This window comes from Cynocephalus volans, chromosome 6 (genome assembly GCF_027409185.1).
Source record: "Cynocephalus volans isolate mCynVol1 chromosome 6, mCynVol1.pri, whole genome shotgun sequence".
Classification (NCBI taxonomy): Eukaryota; Metazoa; Chordata; class Mammalia; order Dermoptera; family Cynocephalidae; genus Cynocephalus; species Cynocephalus volans.
Genome location: NC_084465.1, coordinates 94685741 through 94704104, shown reverse-complemented (window position 1 = coordinate 94704104; position 18364 = coordinate 94685741). Strand labels below are relative to the sequence as shown.

The 18364-nt window shown below is 35.9% G+C and overlaps 1 protein-coding gene across 3 annotated transcripts in view; it reads right to left on the bottom strand.

Moving 5' to 3' along the window:
• The window catches only part of AVL9 (AVL9 cell migration associated), a 54567-nt gene that overhangs the window by 20095 nt on the left and 16108 nt on the right, over positions 1-18364 (bottom strand). For all 3 annotated transcript variants that reach the window (XM_063100044.1, XM_063100045.1, XM_063100046.1), the window contains exons 2-8: positions 17918-18038; positions 10533-10618; positions 7977-8048; positions 5426-5515; positions 4290-4356; positions 2958-2998; positions 2065-2103 (exon numbers count right to left, since the gene is read on the bottom strand). In XM_063100044.1, the coding sequence (XP_062956114.1) occupies positions 2065-2103; positions 2958-2998; positions 4290-4356; positions 5426-5515; positions 7977-8048; positions 10533-10618; positions 17918-18038 (516 nt within the window). The remainder of the gene's footprint in view (positions 1-2064; positions 2104-2957; positions 2999-4289; positions 4357-5425; positions 5516-7976; positions 8049-10532; positions 10619-17917; positions 18039-18364) is intronic.

Here is an 18364-nt window from a genome sequence, read left to right as displayed (position 1 = left end):
ATTATTCAGCTTTTAAAAGGAAGAAAATTCTGACAGATGCTACAATGTACATGAATCTTGAGGACATTATGTTAAGTGAAATATGCCAGTCACGAAATGACAAATACTGCATGACTCCACTTATATGAAGAACATAGAGTAGTTGAATTCAGAGACAGAAGGCAGAACAGTGGCTGCCAGAAGCTGGGGGGAGGGAAGAATGGAGAGTTTTATATATATGTATATTTTTTGGCACTTGGCTGGTACAGGGATCTGAACCCATGACCGTGGTGTTACCAGCACCATATCTCCCAAGTGAGCTAACTGGGAGAATTATTGTTTAATAGATAACAGAGTTTCAGTTCTGCGTGATGAAAAGTCAGTTCTGCGTGGTGATGATGTGTGCACAACAATGTGAATGTACTTACCACTGAATTGTATACTTTAAAATGGTTAAGATAGTAAATTTTAGGTTACGTGTATTTTATCAGAATTGAAAAAAATGAAAAAAAAATTTTTTTAAACACTGCACTAGTATATGTTGCGTTCATTAATTTCTTAAAATGTTTAATTTTTTTGTTTGAAAAAGGACTATATATTCCTTACAGAAAAGTAGGATACAGAAAAGTATTTCATTGAAAAAATATAACCTATACTCTCACCAAGCTATACTGATATCTTTTCTTCACTCTCTTTTCAATGCACATATATTTATTTACAAAACTGGGATCATGGGCTTGATATGTAGTTGGCCAAATTTTTTTCACTTAACATGCAATGAAACATCTTGACAACAATAAAGAAATCTCAGCATACTTTTTATTGTTTGGAATTATATACAACATACAAGATAAACCATTACTTAGTTATTTGCTTATAATTCATTATTAAAACTGATTCTGTGACAGACTTAGGGCTTTCTGTCCAACTCAAATTAATTCTGGAAAATAAATCTCTTAAGAGGAGAAATACTGGGTCAAAGGAATAAATATTTTTAAGTTAATAAACCATAGTGGACATTGTGCATGGTCAACTTCCCAACATCCTTTCCATTCTTATTCCACCGAGCACAGTAATGTGGTATATAAAACTGGCCCCAGATCCAGGGATGACTCCTGATTAGTCTAAACCAGGGGTCAGTGAACTTTTTCTATTCAGGGCCAGACAGTAAGTATTTTTTCTTTGCAGGCCATATGGTCTCTGTTGCAACTACTCAACTCTGCCACAATAGTGTGAAAACAGGCATGAACAATAAGTAAATGAATGGGTGCAACTTTATCTACAAAAACAGGTGGTGGGCCAGATTTGGCTGTGAGGCCTAGTTTGTAGACTTTTGCTCTAAACTAATCATGACAATCCCATCCCTTTGTATTACAGAGTGGTCTGGAACCCAAGTTTAAGCCAATCAGTGCAGGTACATCTTTGGCAAGAATTACAGGCTCAGGGGTAGGCCTGTGGTCTGCTAGACCCAAGCAAACTGAAGGGAAGAATTCTTATTAAATGGTTTGGGAAGAGGTATAACGCGGAAGCAAATAGCTCAATTACTGTTGGCAGTTTCATATCTTTAAGGGAAGCCAGGCTCTGGATAAAGCTAGGACTGCAGACTGTAGAGCAAAGAGAGGGAAAAACTAGGTACATAATTATACTCTGGAACCACTGAAGCAACCAACCCTGAAGTCTGATGGGAGCCAACAGATTCCCTTTCTAAGTCAGTTTAAAATTGAGTATAGGGCTGGCCAGTTAGCTCTGCTGGTTAGAGCACAGTGTTATAACACTAAGGTCAAGAGCTTGGATCCCTGTATAGGCCAGCCGCCAACCCCGCCTCTCCCACTGCCCAAAATTGGATTTTCCATTACCTGTAGTGAAAACCATCCCGATAATTGAATATACTGTTAAACTACCTACAGAAAGACTGCACAAATTTCTACGTCTATGACAGTGAACAAGAACATGTGCTTTAGCACACCACAACTGAGAGGCAAAAAATGTAATACTTTATCATTAGTTTCAATTTTATGTAATATGTAAGAAACATCAATAAAAGTTAAAATATTCCATCTTTCCTTTCTTCCCTCTGAATCTCACCTTTTTTTCAAGAAGAATTAGTTTAAACAGTATTAAGACCTGCAGAAAGAAAAACAAAATGTTTTATAAAATGAGAAACTCAAAACTATTACTCATTTGCCTTTTCTCCTCGCCAAACATAACCATATATCATTTAAGCAATAATATGAAATAATTATAGCACTTCTAAAAATACATGAAAAATAGTGAACTTATACTGAGAAATTAAATATTACTTGTGTCCTCTAAAAAATGTGTGAATCACTTAAATCTCTAACTGAAATTATCTTTTTTTTTTAAATTAAAGGACTGGTCTATTTTTGTTTGAAATATTTGTAAGCTCGTTAAAGGGCAAGAACTATTCATTTATTTCTAGATATGCAGGGTGTACACATAGCAGGTGTTCAATAAGTATTAAATGATCAATGTGTGTATGTCTTAGTCAACATATGCTTTAATAATAAGGATCAGAAGGCATGAGCATAGATATTTTACTGAAAAATGTCCCATTTTCAGGGCAACATATAAAATATATTGTGAGATCAAAACATGTTTCTTTCCACTCTAATCTCATGATAGCTGAAATTACAAAGACAACAGAAAAAAATGTCCTATCCTGCAAAAAAGTAAACAAACAGTATTTGTACTCTCTTAGGAATTTCTATGATACAAACACTACCAACACTTTCAACTTTGTACGGTTATGAGACCAAGCAATGTCTTAGAACTAAAACATGTCAAAATAGAATTTGACGAAAACCAAAAAAACCCCAAAACTAAAACATTATGTCACAATCTGTGTTTGATTATGTCACAATCTGTGTTTGATTTAGCACATTGAATTTGTCAGTTACATGAACACAATAAAAAGTGCCTCCCATTTTAGTACACTATAAGTAAATAAGGTATCATACCTTGTGTCGAAAATGAAGGACAAGATCTCGAGGAGACAGACCTACAATGTTGACAAAAGAACTAACGTGTGACTACAATCTACTGTTTTTGTTAAAGAAAGTTAAAATAATCCCACCCCTCTTCCTTCCTCCTCCTTCCATCACATTTCCTTTCCCTTTCCCCTCTCTCGCTCCCTCCCAACTGCTCCGCAAAAACACCCTAGGCTGTAAAAGAATATTATTAATAAAAAAGAAAAGAAAAGAAAGTTAAAATAAACTGCCCTTGAAGGAAAGACAGGTTAAAAAAATAAAGTAGGAATATGCAAATATATAAATATTTATGTAATATTTGATGAAGTACACATATGCTCATAAACAGTGCTGATAGAACTTTCTGCAAGGATGGAAATGTTTTAAACCTGCCCTGTCCAATACAGACAGTAGCTAGTTATGAGCACTTGAAATATGGCAAATGTGACTGACTTTTAAATTTTATTTTTTATTAATTTTAATCTAAATGTAGATAGCTACATGTGGCTGGTGGCTACTGTTTTGGACAGTGCAGGTCTAACACCTTCCCCCATTCTATAAACATAAGCTACACAAGTTTAGAAATGATAAAGCTTATATTATAGTGGCAGTCAATCCCTTAAACATCATATTTGTTACTGCACTCCATATGCTATTATTTCTGAATTACAGTCTTCTTCAATCATCTGCTTCAAGCACCACAGTACAGAGAAAGTAAGTTATAGAAAAATATGTCCAAATAGGAGCTCTATAACTAGCTTACATTACACACAGGATTGCTAGAGTAAACTACCACAATCGGGCTACTTCATGTTGAAATGGGAATTGAGTAAACATACATCACTATTTGATTAAAACTTTTTTCATCATGAAAAGGATATTTATTGAGTTGCCCATTGAGTACCTTAGACACCAACGGATATCTAAGTTGTCAAGACAGTATAAATTAAACAAAATTCCCAATCTGAAGAATCTAGAATAGAAAAGAGCTGAGCAGCTCTCTCTCTCCTGCTCTCCCTTCTTTGTTATGACACAGCATTGAGTTGGACAGCATTAATGTAAGAAAAAACTTCCATTACTATTCTGAAAAGCAGAAATATACTTTGTACAATAACAGCTGTAAATATACCTACCAGTATGTTATTAAAACCCTTCTCAGCATAAACACTGGCTAAGAAGATATTTAACGATGAAGCAGCACCAAACACTGAAGAATTTAGATACTATACAGAGGTGTAATTCTGATTATGAAATTTACATGTAACTCAGTCAGCCAAACAAAGAAGAAGGGCATCTGTTCTGACTTGTAAAAAAGTTACTTACCAAGATATACTTGAGATCCTTCTAATGAAGTTCCTCCCAAGGAACTATTCATATGTTCATAAAGCTCCTATAAAATACAGATTTGGAACATTTTACTATCATTTTGGACACTGAATTAGAAATACAATGATCAGAAAAAAGTCGGTTCCTTAATTGAGGCAGTTTGTTTTGCTAGGTGCTATACTTAGAAACAATCAAGGCCTCCCTGAAACCCTGCCAGTTTCCAGCACTCATTCCTTCTCCCCCAGACATGAGCAATATCAGAAAAGATCTGGGCAGGAAGAGTGAAAGCCACTCATGGTACTCCCTCTTTCCCTCTACATTTTAGAGTTTGATTCATTCACATGGTGGTATAAACTCCTATGATAAATTCTCTTGGCTTCTTTGCTAAATACCTAACTGTCCTACTCTCACCAGAATCCCGATCCTTTTTCTATATATATTCATTGCACCCTTGAGAATAACATGTTATCCATCTTCAATAAAATAATCACGTGGTTTTTCTGGTTTATACTTGTGGGAGCCAGGAGCCAGAAACCTCATATATAAACATACTTTAAGGTGCATTAATAAGATAAGCAAATTTACAGAAGCAACGCCATAGCAAAAGGGCTATTATCCATTAAGAGAAATGTGTATAAGTTATAGTTATTTGTAGTCATTATTTCCTTAAAAAGACAGCTTTGTTAAATTTATAAGTACAAGGTACTTCAAAAAGTTTATGGAAAAACAGAATTAAAAGGTAATATGAATCTTTCGACCAACTTTTTGAAATGCCTGCTTATTTGGACAGATCCCTGGTCCTTCAATGTTTTAATGTTAATGTACTTTGAAAGAAGAATGTCTTTCTTAAGATAATAAATGATTATCTTTCATAGTATTACTGACAAGATTTACTTGATTCATGAAGCTATCTTCAGCCAAACATCTATAGAAGGGTTTAAAATTACCTTTAGGGGCTGGCCCCGTGGCTCACTTGGGAGAGTGAGGTGCTGGGGGCGCCGAGGCCAAAGGTTCGAATCCTATATAGGGATGGCCGGTGCGCTCACTGGCTGAGCGTGGTGTGGACAACACCGAGCCAAGGGTTGTGATCCCCTTACCGGTCAAAAAAATAAAATAAAATAAAATAAAATTACCTTTAGAATGGAAATTTGGGAAAAATCCTTCTCTTCAAAATATGCATGTGTAATGAGCTGAAGTTTTGCTTGAAGTAAACCATAGAGAGGCTTAAAGAAAAAAAAGAGAAATTACCATTAAGTTGATGATATTAAAAAACAAATGAAACCCCAAAACTTTTTAATTTGAAGAGAACAAGGGAAAAAAGTTAGTAAACCGTCACCTTTAGTGTTGTATTATTCACAGCTGAAAGCTGAGAAGCCACCTGTTCTACCTCTTTGACTGTGGGTGAAAAGTGCCTAAAACATTCACAGTACAGTGTACTTAACAGCATGGGCTCAGACTTCCTGGGCCTGACTCCATTACTCAGCTGTATAACTCTGAGCACTAAATCTCTCCACACCTGCTGGCTGATCTAAATATGGGTATATGAAAAGACAGTATATCACATATGGTTGTTTTAAGGATTAAATAACAGGTAAAAGCACTCAGAGTATCTCACACACAGAAAGCACTCAAACATTAGCTATTATAAGATTAAAACATATTCTAATTCTGCACACTGTTCTGCTGTCTTGTGGCAACATTTAATCATCCTTATAAACAGCCTGTTCTTGTAGCTAGCTGAACATTCATGATTAAATTAAAGTACATTTCCCTTTTTTTGACCTCTGTGGAGGCTTAGAACAATCAGTCTGTATCCTCTATCATATTATTCTTTTGTATACTTGAACAAAATTATTCCTTAATTCTTATTTCTCCTATTTAAGGATCCTCTTCTACCATTTCCATCCTTTTATTTGTAATGTTCTTTTCTAGACATTTTCTCATTTCTATTTTCTTTTCAGGACGCAGAGAACAAAGCTGTACATATACTCTAATTAGTTAAAACAAATTAATATTGGAATAGATTTTTTTCCCCAACATCCCTGTTAATATATCATTATTACCATCTAACTATAAAATAATTTTATTTTTGTACATAGACTACAATGCACTATGAACGACCAGACCTTTTTGGGTGAGCTACCTCTTTCCATCCTTTGTGTCTGTTTTAGAAACAGATAAAACTGGATTTTCACCCCAATTTTATCACTTAGTAGTTACATGTCTGTGAGAATTACACATTTTTTCCTCTGAGATATATCTTTATTTGCAAAATGAGAACAATAAATATATCTCAATGTTGTTTAAAGATTGAAATGACAATTATATATAAAAAACGTCTGGTATAGAATTAATACTTAACACACAGGCACTCAATAAATGGCATCTATTATTGTTGTAACTATTCTTTGAAGAATGATTACTCAGGAAGCCTCTATGTTACATTTCCTTTAATATCTGGTATTCTTATGTTTTGATCATCTGGTCTGGTATAAAAAAATAATTCGCTGATGTATATTTTTCAGACTACTCTTCTAGAAACTGTATACAGGATTCAGCTCAGCAATTTACCAATTTTCTGATATTGTCATCTTTCATACCCATTCCTTTTCTATGAGACTATTCTTGCCTTATATTTAAAATTACTGTCTTGGAAGAAGTATTCTGATCCTCAAAATTTTATTATTAAGGCCCACAGTATTAAGTTATTATTATTATTATCATTAAGAGTTTCTTTTTTCAGCTTAGTAATAGAAGCCAAAATAAATCTTATTTTATATTAAGCAAACTACATTTAAATTGCCTATAGATACATGAAACTGGACAATTACAAAAGAAATAATTAAACAAAACCTACACATATTTGGTGACTAGGCTAATGAAATAGCCTCAGTTTTGGTTTAGGTAACTACAGAAATGGTTGCATACAGTAATCATATAGATCTAAGATAATCAGTATGATAACGATCTGGATTTTTCCCCACAAAGGAAATTTTTGGGGCTATACTTTACATGTAGAATTAGGCATTTGGTGTTACTGGTAAAGATGTTATTATCCCTTCAGTAATAAACATGGAACATTGCAAATGATTTAATGAAGAGAGCTATAAAAAATACTAAGTTAAAAGACATGCATCTGATCAACTTGTACATAGAAAAAACATAATTTTTAGGTATTATTATATACAATTTCATTGTCATTTCCTTTCTTCAAACATTTTAAAATTTAAATGGCAAGTCAAGGCTAAAATTTTTCACTGCAATAGTCAGGAACTTCTATATCATTGATAAAATCTGAGTAATCATGATATTTTGAATTTTAGTAAAATATTATTTATCCAAAGTCTTGGGAACAAAACAAAAATGGATAAATGAAATACATCACATTACTTCATTTTAGTTAAGTGTTAACTTCCTTCCCAACAACAACCTATCAAGTCTCTGTCCTCTTATCTAGCCTTGGGTGAAGGTGCAAATGAAAGTAGTACTGCGGAAAGGTAAAGAGAATGAGGAGATGCAAGAGCATAAATAAGCCCCTCACTAATTTTAACATATTACTGTTGTCATAAATCTCTTCTTATTCTAATAATGCCTTATCCTCAAATAAAAATCTGCCATGAATGTTTAACACACACACACACACACACACACACACGCTTACTCACAAGTTACTTGGTCTCTTACCAGCTTGCTTAGGACACAGACACTTTTCTGAACAGTCTCTCTGGTAATATCTGCTTGCCTTACTTTCAATGCCTATTATAAACAAACAGCCATTATCAGAAATATTTCATAGCAATATTTTAAAAATCATATTTTGAAATATAAAAATAGCAATTAAATAAAAGAAAGTTATTGTATTTAATTAAATTTTAAAAATTATTGAGAATTTCATAAAATATGTGTGAATAAATGTAAGCCTGGGCACTACATGCCCGAATCAGCTATAGATAGAGGACAATCCATACTCTCAAGGAATTTATAGTTCGAAGGAGAATACTTATATGTAGTAAGTCACCACACCCAAACCAACCATTCACTGCAAACCAACCATTGTTGATTCTGGTTTTAAAATGGGCAGTTTTTTTCAGAGATCACTGTTTCTGGTAAGAAGGGGTAGTTTAAGAGATGACAAAAACAGACAACTTGTTTCTCCAGAAACGGAGGAACTGTTGGCAGTTTTGCTAAGTTAGTTACTCTATGCTGCCTGGAGTCTTTGCTGACAGACTTGTATTGCAGCCCAGGGCTGAGCCCAGAACTCATTCCTCAGTGATCATGAGGATGACCATGTGAGATTTCTACAGTTCTCTGCTAGCAGAGAACAGTCTTGATTTGATCAATCTGAGATGAAGCTGTGAAGGAAGAAAGAAGGCCTCTTCCCCCTCTAGTGTATTACCTGACACCTCCTTGGATCTGTCCTGAGGACCAATGAGCCTCAGTGTCTTCAGTTGACTGATGACTAGTTCATTAAATCAGATCAAGAATAGAGCCCTTCTTGTTGACTGGATTAATCCATTATAACTGACCTTTGTTCAAAGGGAATTAAAGTCTTTCTAGGACCCTCTGATATCTGGCTTATCTGCCTGGTTTTTAGAAGAGGCTAGGAAAACTTAGAGAAATGGGCAACACTAATATACTCTGGAGTGGGTCAGACCCAAGGGGTGAGCGAGACTGGCAGTATTTAAAGGCTATGAAACAGCTATGAGGGGTAAGACCACTTAGGAGAAATATTATTACTAGTACTTATATGACCTATGCAGGCAAAGAGTTAGTAGAAGGAACTGATTTCTAAGAAAGGGCAGGAGCTCAATTCATCCCATATGTAAGCATATAATAGTAACATTACCTTATGAAAAAATCAAACGTGCAAAGCTGGATAACTCTTATTCTCAGATTTCTTTTATAATTAGCTTTATTTTATTTTCCCAGCTTTAGTGAGACATAATTGACAAATAAGAATTGTATATATGTAAGGTGTATGATTCAGCTTTAGATTCAGTTATTCATTCAGCAAACATTTACTGGATGTGTCTTATGTTCCAGGTCCCGTGCTTGGAGGGTTATTTCACAGTCATTAACTGCTTGGGTATCCTGGAATTTATACCTATAGTTTACTTTCAAATAGTTCAGGGAAAAAAATACACATACACAGCAAATGTAGTGAACATTAACAATTGTTCATTCTAGATGGTAGGTATACAGGTGTTCACTGTACTGTTTTGATTTATCTGCATGTTTGAAATTCTCATTATAAAAAGAAGGAAATAAAGAAAAGACTTATTAAGTTAATTACACACCCAAGGAAGCTTATGCAACTTATAATTGCTCAGGCTCTACTCCCAGAGATTCTAATTTAGTCAGTAGGAGGAAAAGCTAGGTACATATATCAAAAAAAAAAAAAGTCTCCAGGTAATTCTGGTTAAAAACTATTGTTTTAGAACAGTGGCTCTCAGTCTTGATTACATATTAGAATTACCTGGGGAGGTTTCAAAATTCCTGATGCCCAGAACATTAAATCAGAATCTCTGGGGTGGGGATCCAATCATCCTTAGCTTTTAAAGCTATCCAGATGATTCCAATGTGCAGCTGAGGCTGAGAACTACTCTCTACTTTAGGGTATCAATGACACCATGAGAGGAAAGATTTTTACTCATAAAGATTACCCCCACCACAAAACAGTGCTGCACATAAGCAAACCATGAAAGGGGGGGCTACCCATCTTGGCTTATTCAAATTTATTAATTAGAGCTATTATAGTAAGTCAGGCATTAAGCTGGCAGGTAGTTTAAGAATAATCAAAGTCTTAGTTACAGATAATTAAGATAACTTGTAAGTAGTTGGAAGCTACTATAACTACATTCCACTACTTCTAAAATGCTGCTTAAACACACACACACACATCCCCACTCCATTTTTCTATGTACCAAACACTAGAAATAGAAAATTCAAAGACATCATGAAATTTAAGTACAGTATCTTGAAGACAAATGGATAATTTAGTTATAACTATCTACAATGTACAAATTATGATGCAAATATAATCCTAGCCACCAATGTCAACTTATGAAACCATTTGTCTGAATAAATTGGTACTGTTGGAGAAACAGCTACAAATTGTTTATAATGTCTAAAACAACATCACAGGCACCACATGAAAAATAAAGACTAAGTGTTTCCCTAAGTGACCAACATCTAAGAAAGGATTTTGGAGTTTCTGTTGCTCACCATTAACTATCATACCTTGGCTTCAATTTGTCGATAGCAAGAGATACCATATACTGTGGCTCCATTTCCATTTCTGGGTGGCAAGTGAAAAAACACAGTATCTAAGAGAACCACAGAAAAATGTAAATATTGAGGTGAATTATTGTTATTTATAATGAAATCTGAAGTTATCATAATGCAATCATTAACACAAAAATGATGATATAACAAGGAACCCATGGCTTCCTTTTTCCAGCATTTCAGCCACTGGTTTCTTAGAATTCCTCTTATTGCCTTATGGTATACACTCATCACAAAAAACACAGAAGCTGAATTATAACAGGTTAAACTGAGACTACAATTAAAGAAAAAAATATATCTACAAGGGATTGTTCCAGCTTAAAAGAGAGTCATAAAAACCAACAGCAACACATGAACTTTGAATGGATCCAAGAAATTTTTGGGACAACTGAGGAAATGTGAACATAGATCAGATATAGATGGTATTATGGAATTACAATTAAATCTCTTCATTGTGATAATGAGAATGGGATTTATGCTGGTGAATGATTTTATTCTTAGAGACCCATACTTAAATATCTAGAGATGAAGTGTCACAATGTCTGAACTGACCTTCAAATACTACAGACAAAGCAGTACATATAAACAAATATAAAGAAAATTTGTAGAACATTTGCAATAATCTTAACACAACTTTTCTGTATGTTTGAAAACCTTTATAATACAAAGTTAGGAGCAATTTGAAGTAGTAAGAGATGGGGAGGAGTAGCCTGGGTGATCCTGAAATGATATTGATAAAGAAACAACAGGGAGAGAAGAAATGTTTGAAGTAAAGGAACCCTGTAACAGCAGACAGGACTCCATCCCCAGCCCTGCCGAGTGCGTGCTGATTAGAGAGGTGCCCAGCTGGAGAAGCCCAAGATCTGCGGAGACCACGCGCCCTGTGGTGCCAGCGTGCGACACAGCAGGTAGGCTTCGCCGCTGCTGCCCGACTCCATACTCAGCCCCGCCAAATGCGCGCTGATCAGAAAGGCACCCAGCCAAAGAGGTTCAAGATCCTCGGAGACCACACGCCCTGTGGTGCCAGCGCGCAACCCAGCAGGTAGGCCTTGCCACCACCGCCCATCTCCATCCCCAGCCCGGCTGAGTGTGTGCTGGCCAGAAAGGCACCTCCCCCGAGAGGCCCAAGATCTGAGGTGACCACGCATCCAAGGCACTAGTGGGCAACTGAACAGACACTGAGGCAGCCGTACCAAATTGCCAGTCCCAGCAGCATCCTAGCCAGACAATAGTGCCAAACCAGTGAACCGTGAAATCCCCTGCCACAATGACTAAACATCAAAGGAAAGATACCAGAAATATGAAAAATCAAGAAAGTACACCACCAAAGGGGAATAACTCTCAAGATCTAGATCCTATAGAACAAGAAGCCCTTGAAATGTCTGACAAGGAATTTCGAGTGATAATTCTAAGGAAACTAAATGAGATAAAGAAAACTCAGCTAGACAACACGATGGAATGAGGAAATGTATAAAGGACCTGAAAAAAGAAATATACAAGGAACTCAATGCCCTGAAAAAGAATGTAGCAGAGCTTGCCGAGCTAAAGAATTCATTCAACCAAATAAAAAACACATGAGAGAGTTTAACCAGCAGGCTTGCAGAAGCAAAAGATAGAACTTCTGACCTTGAAGATGGGCTGTTTGAAATAACACAGGAAGACAAAAATAGAGAAAAAAGAATGAAAAACATTGAAGAAAATCTAAAAGAAATATCAGACAACTTTAAGCGCTGAAATATCCGAGTCATGGGTATTCCAGAAGGGGAGGAAAAAGGAGATAGCATTGAAAACATATTCAACAAAATAGTGGCAGAAAACCTCCCGGGTATAGGAAAAGACACATATCTTCAGATTCAGGAAGCTCATAGATCCCCAAACGTATTCAACCCAAAAAGGTCTTCTCCAAGACATGTTATAGTCAAACTGGGAAAATTCAAAGACAAAGACAGAATCTTAAAAGCTGCAAGAGAGAAGCGTCAAACCACTGATAAGGGAGCCCCACTCAGACTAACATCAGACTTTTCATCACAAACCCTAAAAGCCAGAAAGGAATGGGATGATGTATTCAAAATACTAAAAGAAAGAGATTGCCAGTCAAGAGTACTCTACCCTGCAAGGCTATCCTTCCGAAATGAAGGGCAAATAGTATATTTCTCAGACAAACAAAAACTGCGGGAGTTCACTACCACACGACCACCCTTATAGGAAATTCTCTAGGGAGTACTGGGTTTGGTACCTGAAAAATAACTACCAGTGCCATAAAAACTTAAGAAAAATCAAAACCCACTAGTAAAATAAAAATGGCAACAATGAAGAGAAAAAAAAAAGTTTATCTACAACCCAAGGAACCAACAAATACAGAAGACAAATCAGAAAGAAATCAGTAAATCAGAAAGAAAGGAACAAAAGACACTTAAGACATCCAAACAAAAATCAATAAAATGCAAAAAAATCAACACCTTTCAATAACAACTCTTAATGTAAAAGGATTAAATTCCCCAATCAAAAGACACAGATGGGCTGACTGGATTAAAAAGGAGGACCCAACTATATGCTGCCTTCAAGAGACCCACCTCACCTATAAAGACTCACATAGACTAAGAGTGAAAGGATGGAAAAGACTTACCATGCAAATAGAAATGAAAAACGAGCTGGAGTAGCTATTCTTATATCTGATAAAATAGACTTTAAAGTAAAAACCATAAAAAGAGATAATGAGGGTCACTACATAATGATAAAAGGATTGATCCATCAAGAAGACATAACAATCATAAATATATACGTACCCAATGTCGGAGTAGCCAGATTTATAAAGCAAACTCTAATAAATCTAAAGAAGGAAATAAACACTAATACCATAATAGCAGGGGACCTGAACACCCCACTGTCAATATTGGACAGACCATCTAGGCAAAGAATCAGCAGAGAAACACAAGATCTAAACAACACTCTACACCAACTGGACTTGGCAGATATCTACCAAACATTCCATCCAACAACCTTAGAATATTCATTCTTCTCATCAGCACATGGCTCATTCTCCAGGATAGATCACATGTTAGGTCACAAATCAAGTCTCAACAAATTCAAAAAAATTGGAATTATCCTATGTATTTTTTTTCAGACCACAATGGATTAAAATTAGAAATCAATAACAAACGAAATTGTGGAAACTACACAAACACATGGAAATTAAACAGCATTCTACTTAACGACATATGGGTCCAAGAAGAAATCAAAGAGGAAATCAAAAAATTTATTGAATCTAATGAAAACAATGATACATCATACCAAAACCTGTGGGATACTGCAAAAGCAGTACTAAGGGGGAAATTTATTGCATTAAATGCTTATTTCAGAAGAACAGAAAGATGGCAAGTGAACAACCTAATACTTCACCTCAAAGAACTAGAAAAACAAGAACAATCCAAACCTAAAGTTAGCAGACGGAAAGAAATCATTAAGATCAGAGCGGAACTTAATGAAATTGAAACCCAAAAAACAATACAAAAGATCAATGAATAAAAAAGTTGGATTTTTGAAAAGATAAATAAAATTGACAAACCATTAGCACAGCTAACTAAAAAAAGGAGAAGATCCAAATAACAAAAATTAGAAATGAAAAAGGTGATATTAAAAAGATACATCTGAAATAACAAGGAATCATTCGAGACTACTATAAACAACTATTTGCCAAGAAATTTGAAAATCTGGAGGAAACAGATAAATTACTGGACACACACAAGCTACCAAAACTGAGCCAAGAAGATGTAGAAAATCTGAACAGACCAATAACAATAAAAGAGATTGAAGCTGTTATCAGAAGGCTCCCAACAAAGAAAAGCCCAGGACCAGATGGATTCACAGCAGAATTTTACCAAGCATTCAAAGAGGAATTGACACTAATTCTCTACAAACTATTCCAAAAGATTGAAACAGAGGCCATTCTCCCAAACTCATTCTATGAAGCAAACATCACCCGATACCAAAAGCAGGTAAAGATACAACTAAAAAAGAAAACTACAGGACAATATCCTTGATGAATATACATGTAAAAATCCTCAATAAAATAATAGCTAACAGAATACAGCAACACATATGCAAAATTATACACCATGATCAAGTGGGATTCATCCCAGGGATGCAAGGTTGGTTCAACATATGCAAATCAATAAATGTGATACACCATATCAACAAAATCAAACACAAGGACCATATGATCATCTCCATAGATGCCGAAAAAGCATTAGATAATATTCAACACTCATTCATGATAAAGACTCACTATAAGTTAGGTATAGATGGAAAGTATCTCAACATAATTAAAGCCATATATGATAAACCCACTGCCAATATCATCTTGAATGAGGAAAGGCTGAAAGCTTTTAAGAATAGGAACTATACAAGGATATCCACTCTCACCACTCCTATTCAACATAGTGTTGGAAGTACTAGCCAGAGTAATCAGAGAAGAGAAGGAAATAAAGGGCATCCAGATTGGAAAAGAGGATATCAAACTGTCCCTCTTTGCAGATGACATGATCCTATATATCAAACAGCCTAAAGACTCTACAAAAAAACTGCTGGAGTTGATAAATAATTTCAGCACAGTAGCAGGATACAAAATCAACACACAAAAATCAGTAGCATTTCTATTCTCCAATAATGAACATGCAGAAAAAGAAATCAAGAAAGCTTGCCCATTTACAATAGCCACCAAAAAAATAAAATACTTAGGAATTGAGTTAACCAAGGATGTGAAAAATCTCTATAATGAGAACTACAAACCACTGCTGAGAGAAATTAAAGAGGACACAAGAAGATGGAAAGATATCCCATGCTCTTGGATTGGAAGAATCAACATTGTGCAAATGTCCACACTACCCAATGTGATATACAAATTCAATGCAATCCCCATCAAAATTCCAAAGACATTTTTCTCAGAAATGGAAAGAACTATCCAGACATTTATATGGAATAACAAAAGACCACGCATAGCCAAAGCAATGCTGAGCAAAAAAAGTAAAGCTGGAGGCATAACACTATCTGACTTTAAACTATATTACAAAGCTATAATAACCAAAACAGCATGGTACTGGCATAAAAACAGACACACTGATCAATGGAATAGAATAGAGAATCCAGAAATCAACCCACACACCTACAGCCATCTGATCTTTGACAAAGGCACCAAGCCTATACACTGGGGAAGAGCCTGCCTCTTCAGCAAATGATGCTGGGATAACTGGATATCAATATGCAGGAGAATGAAACTAGACCCATACCTCTCACCATATACTAAAACCAACTCAAAACGGATTAAAGAATTAAATATACACCCTGAAACAATAAAACTTCTTAAAGAAAACATAGGAGAAACACTTCAGGAAGTAGGACTGGGTACAGACTTCCTGAATATGGCCCCCAAAGCACGGGCAACCAAAGGAAAAATAAACAAATGGGATTATATCAAACTAAAGAGCTTCTGCACAGCAAAAGAAACAATTAACAGAGTTAAAAGACAACCAACAGAGTGGGAGAAAATATTTGCAAAATATACATCTGACAAAGGATTAATATCCAGAATATACAAGGAACTCAAACAACTTTACAAGAAAAAAACAAGTAACCCAATTAAAAAATGGGCAAAAGAGCTAAACAGTCATTTCTCAAAGGAAGATATACAAATGGCCAACAGACACATGAAAAAATGCTCAACATCACTCAGCATTTGGGAAATGCAAATCAAAACCACACTGAGATACCATCTCACCCCAGTTAGGATGGCTAATATCCAAAAGACTGTGAATGATAAATGCAGGCGAGGTTGCGGAGAAAAAGGAACTCTCATACATTTTTGGTGGGACTGCAAAATGGTGCAGCCTCTATGGAAAATGGTATGGAGGTTCCTCAAACAATTGCAGATAGATATACCATATGACCCAGCTATCCCACTGCTGGGAATATACCCAGAGCAATGGAAATCATCAAGTCGAAGATATACCTGTTCTCCAGTGTTCATCGCAGCACTCTTTACAATAGCTAAGAGTTGGAACCAGCCCAAATGTCCATCATTGGATGAGTGGATACGGAAAATGTGGTATATCTACACAATGGAATACTACTCTACTGTAAAAAAAAGAGTGAAATACTGCCATTTGCAACAACATGGATGGACCTAGAGAGAATTATATTAAGTGAAACTAGTCAGGCACAGAAAGAGAAATATCACATGTTCTCACTTATTTGTGAGAGTTAAAAAATAAATAAATACACAAACAACCTGGTGGGGGGGAGGGAAGAAAACACAACGATTACAATTCCTTGAAGTTGATATGACAAGCAAACAGAAAGGAGATTGTTGGGAGGGAGGGGGGAGAGGGAGAAGAGAGGGAGGTTTTGGTAATGGGCCGCAGTAATCAACCACTTTGTATATTGACAAAATAAAATAAAATTTAAAAAATATATATAATAAAAAGTTAGGAAATAAGATTTCTGAGGTTAAAAATACTGTATTTAAATTTTAAGGGCCGGCCTGTGGCTCACTTGGGAGAGCGCGGTGCTGACAACACCAAGTCAAGGGTTAAGATCCCCTTACTGGTCATCTTTTGGAAAAAAAAAAAAAAATCATGTTAAACTGCATAGTAACATTTGATTCATTTCCTAAGAAAATTATTAAATATTAGGAAAACAGGTAATCAAACCAAGTCTTATCTCATATTTTGGTAGACTCTAATATCATGGTAAAATATAGTCCTTCATTAAGTCAGGTAAAGTACTCATTTATAGAGTGGCAGGAGACTCAGTAGGAAATTCACAGCACTGCTTTCTTTGAGGGCATGAACATGCTCTGCATGCAAGCAAGCAAACTTGCAAGTAGAGCACTGTGACAGCAATGGTTCCAGAGTTTGAGAAACAATCTCTGCTGTTCCCAGGTGGATGGACACTGGACTACTAACCTAGTATGTCTGCAACTAGAACCCTAAGCAATGTGTAGCTGGTACAGGTAAGCCCCTTGTTGCCTCTGAGAGGAGACTCAAGTATAAATGTAGAAAATGCTCCCAGTGGTAGCTGTCCTGCTCAGGCTAATTACTTACTTGTATTTAGCCAGGGCCCCCGGCAGACGGGTGGCCAAGCTTCCCAAGCCATGGCCAATGTAAATCTGGTACTCCTCTGGAGATGACTAGTGTATGACTAGTCATCTCCAAACAAGCATTTAAATATTTTATAAATAGTCACAATAGGCCAAAGGCCTTTCATTTACCAAAGTATTTAGGATCTAAGACATCTTTTTTAAAAAAACTGGCACCTGCTAATTGCTCCACTGTCTTGTTACATACCTTCTTGGTAGTTGTGTGCACCATCTGGCAAAGCAAGGAAGGGCAAGTATTTCCATTCTTCAGGTAAAGTGTGGCTGTCATGTCCATCTCCTGGAATCAGGGGCGGGTAAGAGAATTCAACCTACAATGGTAAGGAATGTTAACCAAAAGGTGGTTGAGTAAAGGAAGCATTTTATTCTGACAGGCAAAAATGCTTTTAAATCTTGAATAACAGAAGTGGGCATAAACCATACTTGTTGATGCCATTTGACATTATGAGCATACCCTATAGCACAGAAGAGGAAAAAGAAAAAAGTAGTAAGAGAAGAAAAGATCTGTAAGCCTCTCCCCCTTTCTGATTTAAGGGCTGTTAAACTTTAATGTGTACAAGAGGGGAGTGGGAGAAGGTAGTAGTGGTAGTAATGGTAATGGTGGTGGTGGTGGTGGTGGTGACTGGATTGGAGACTG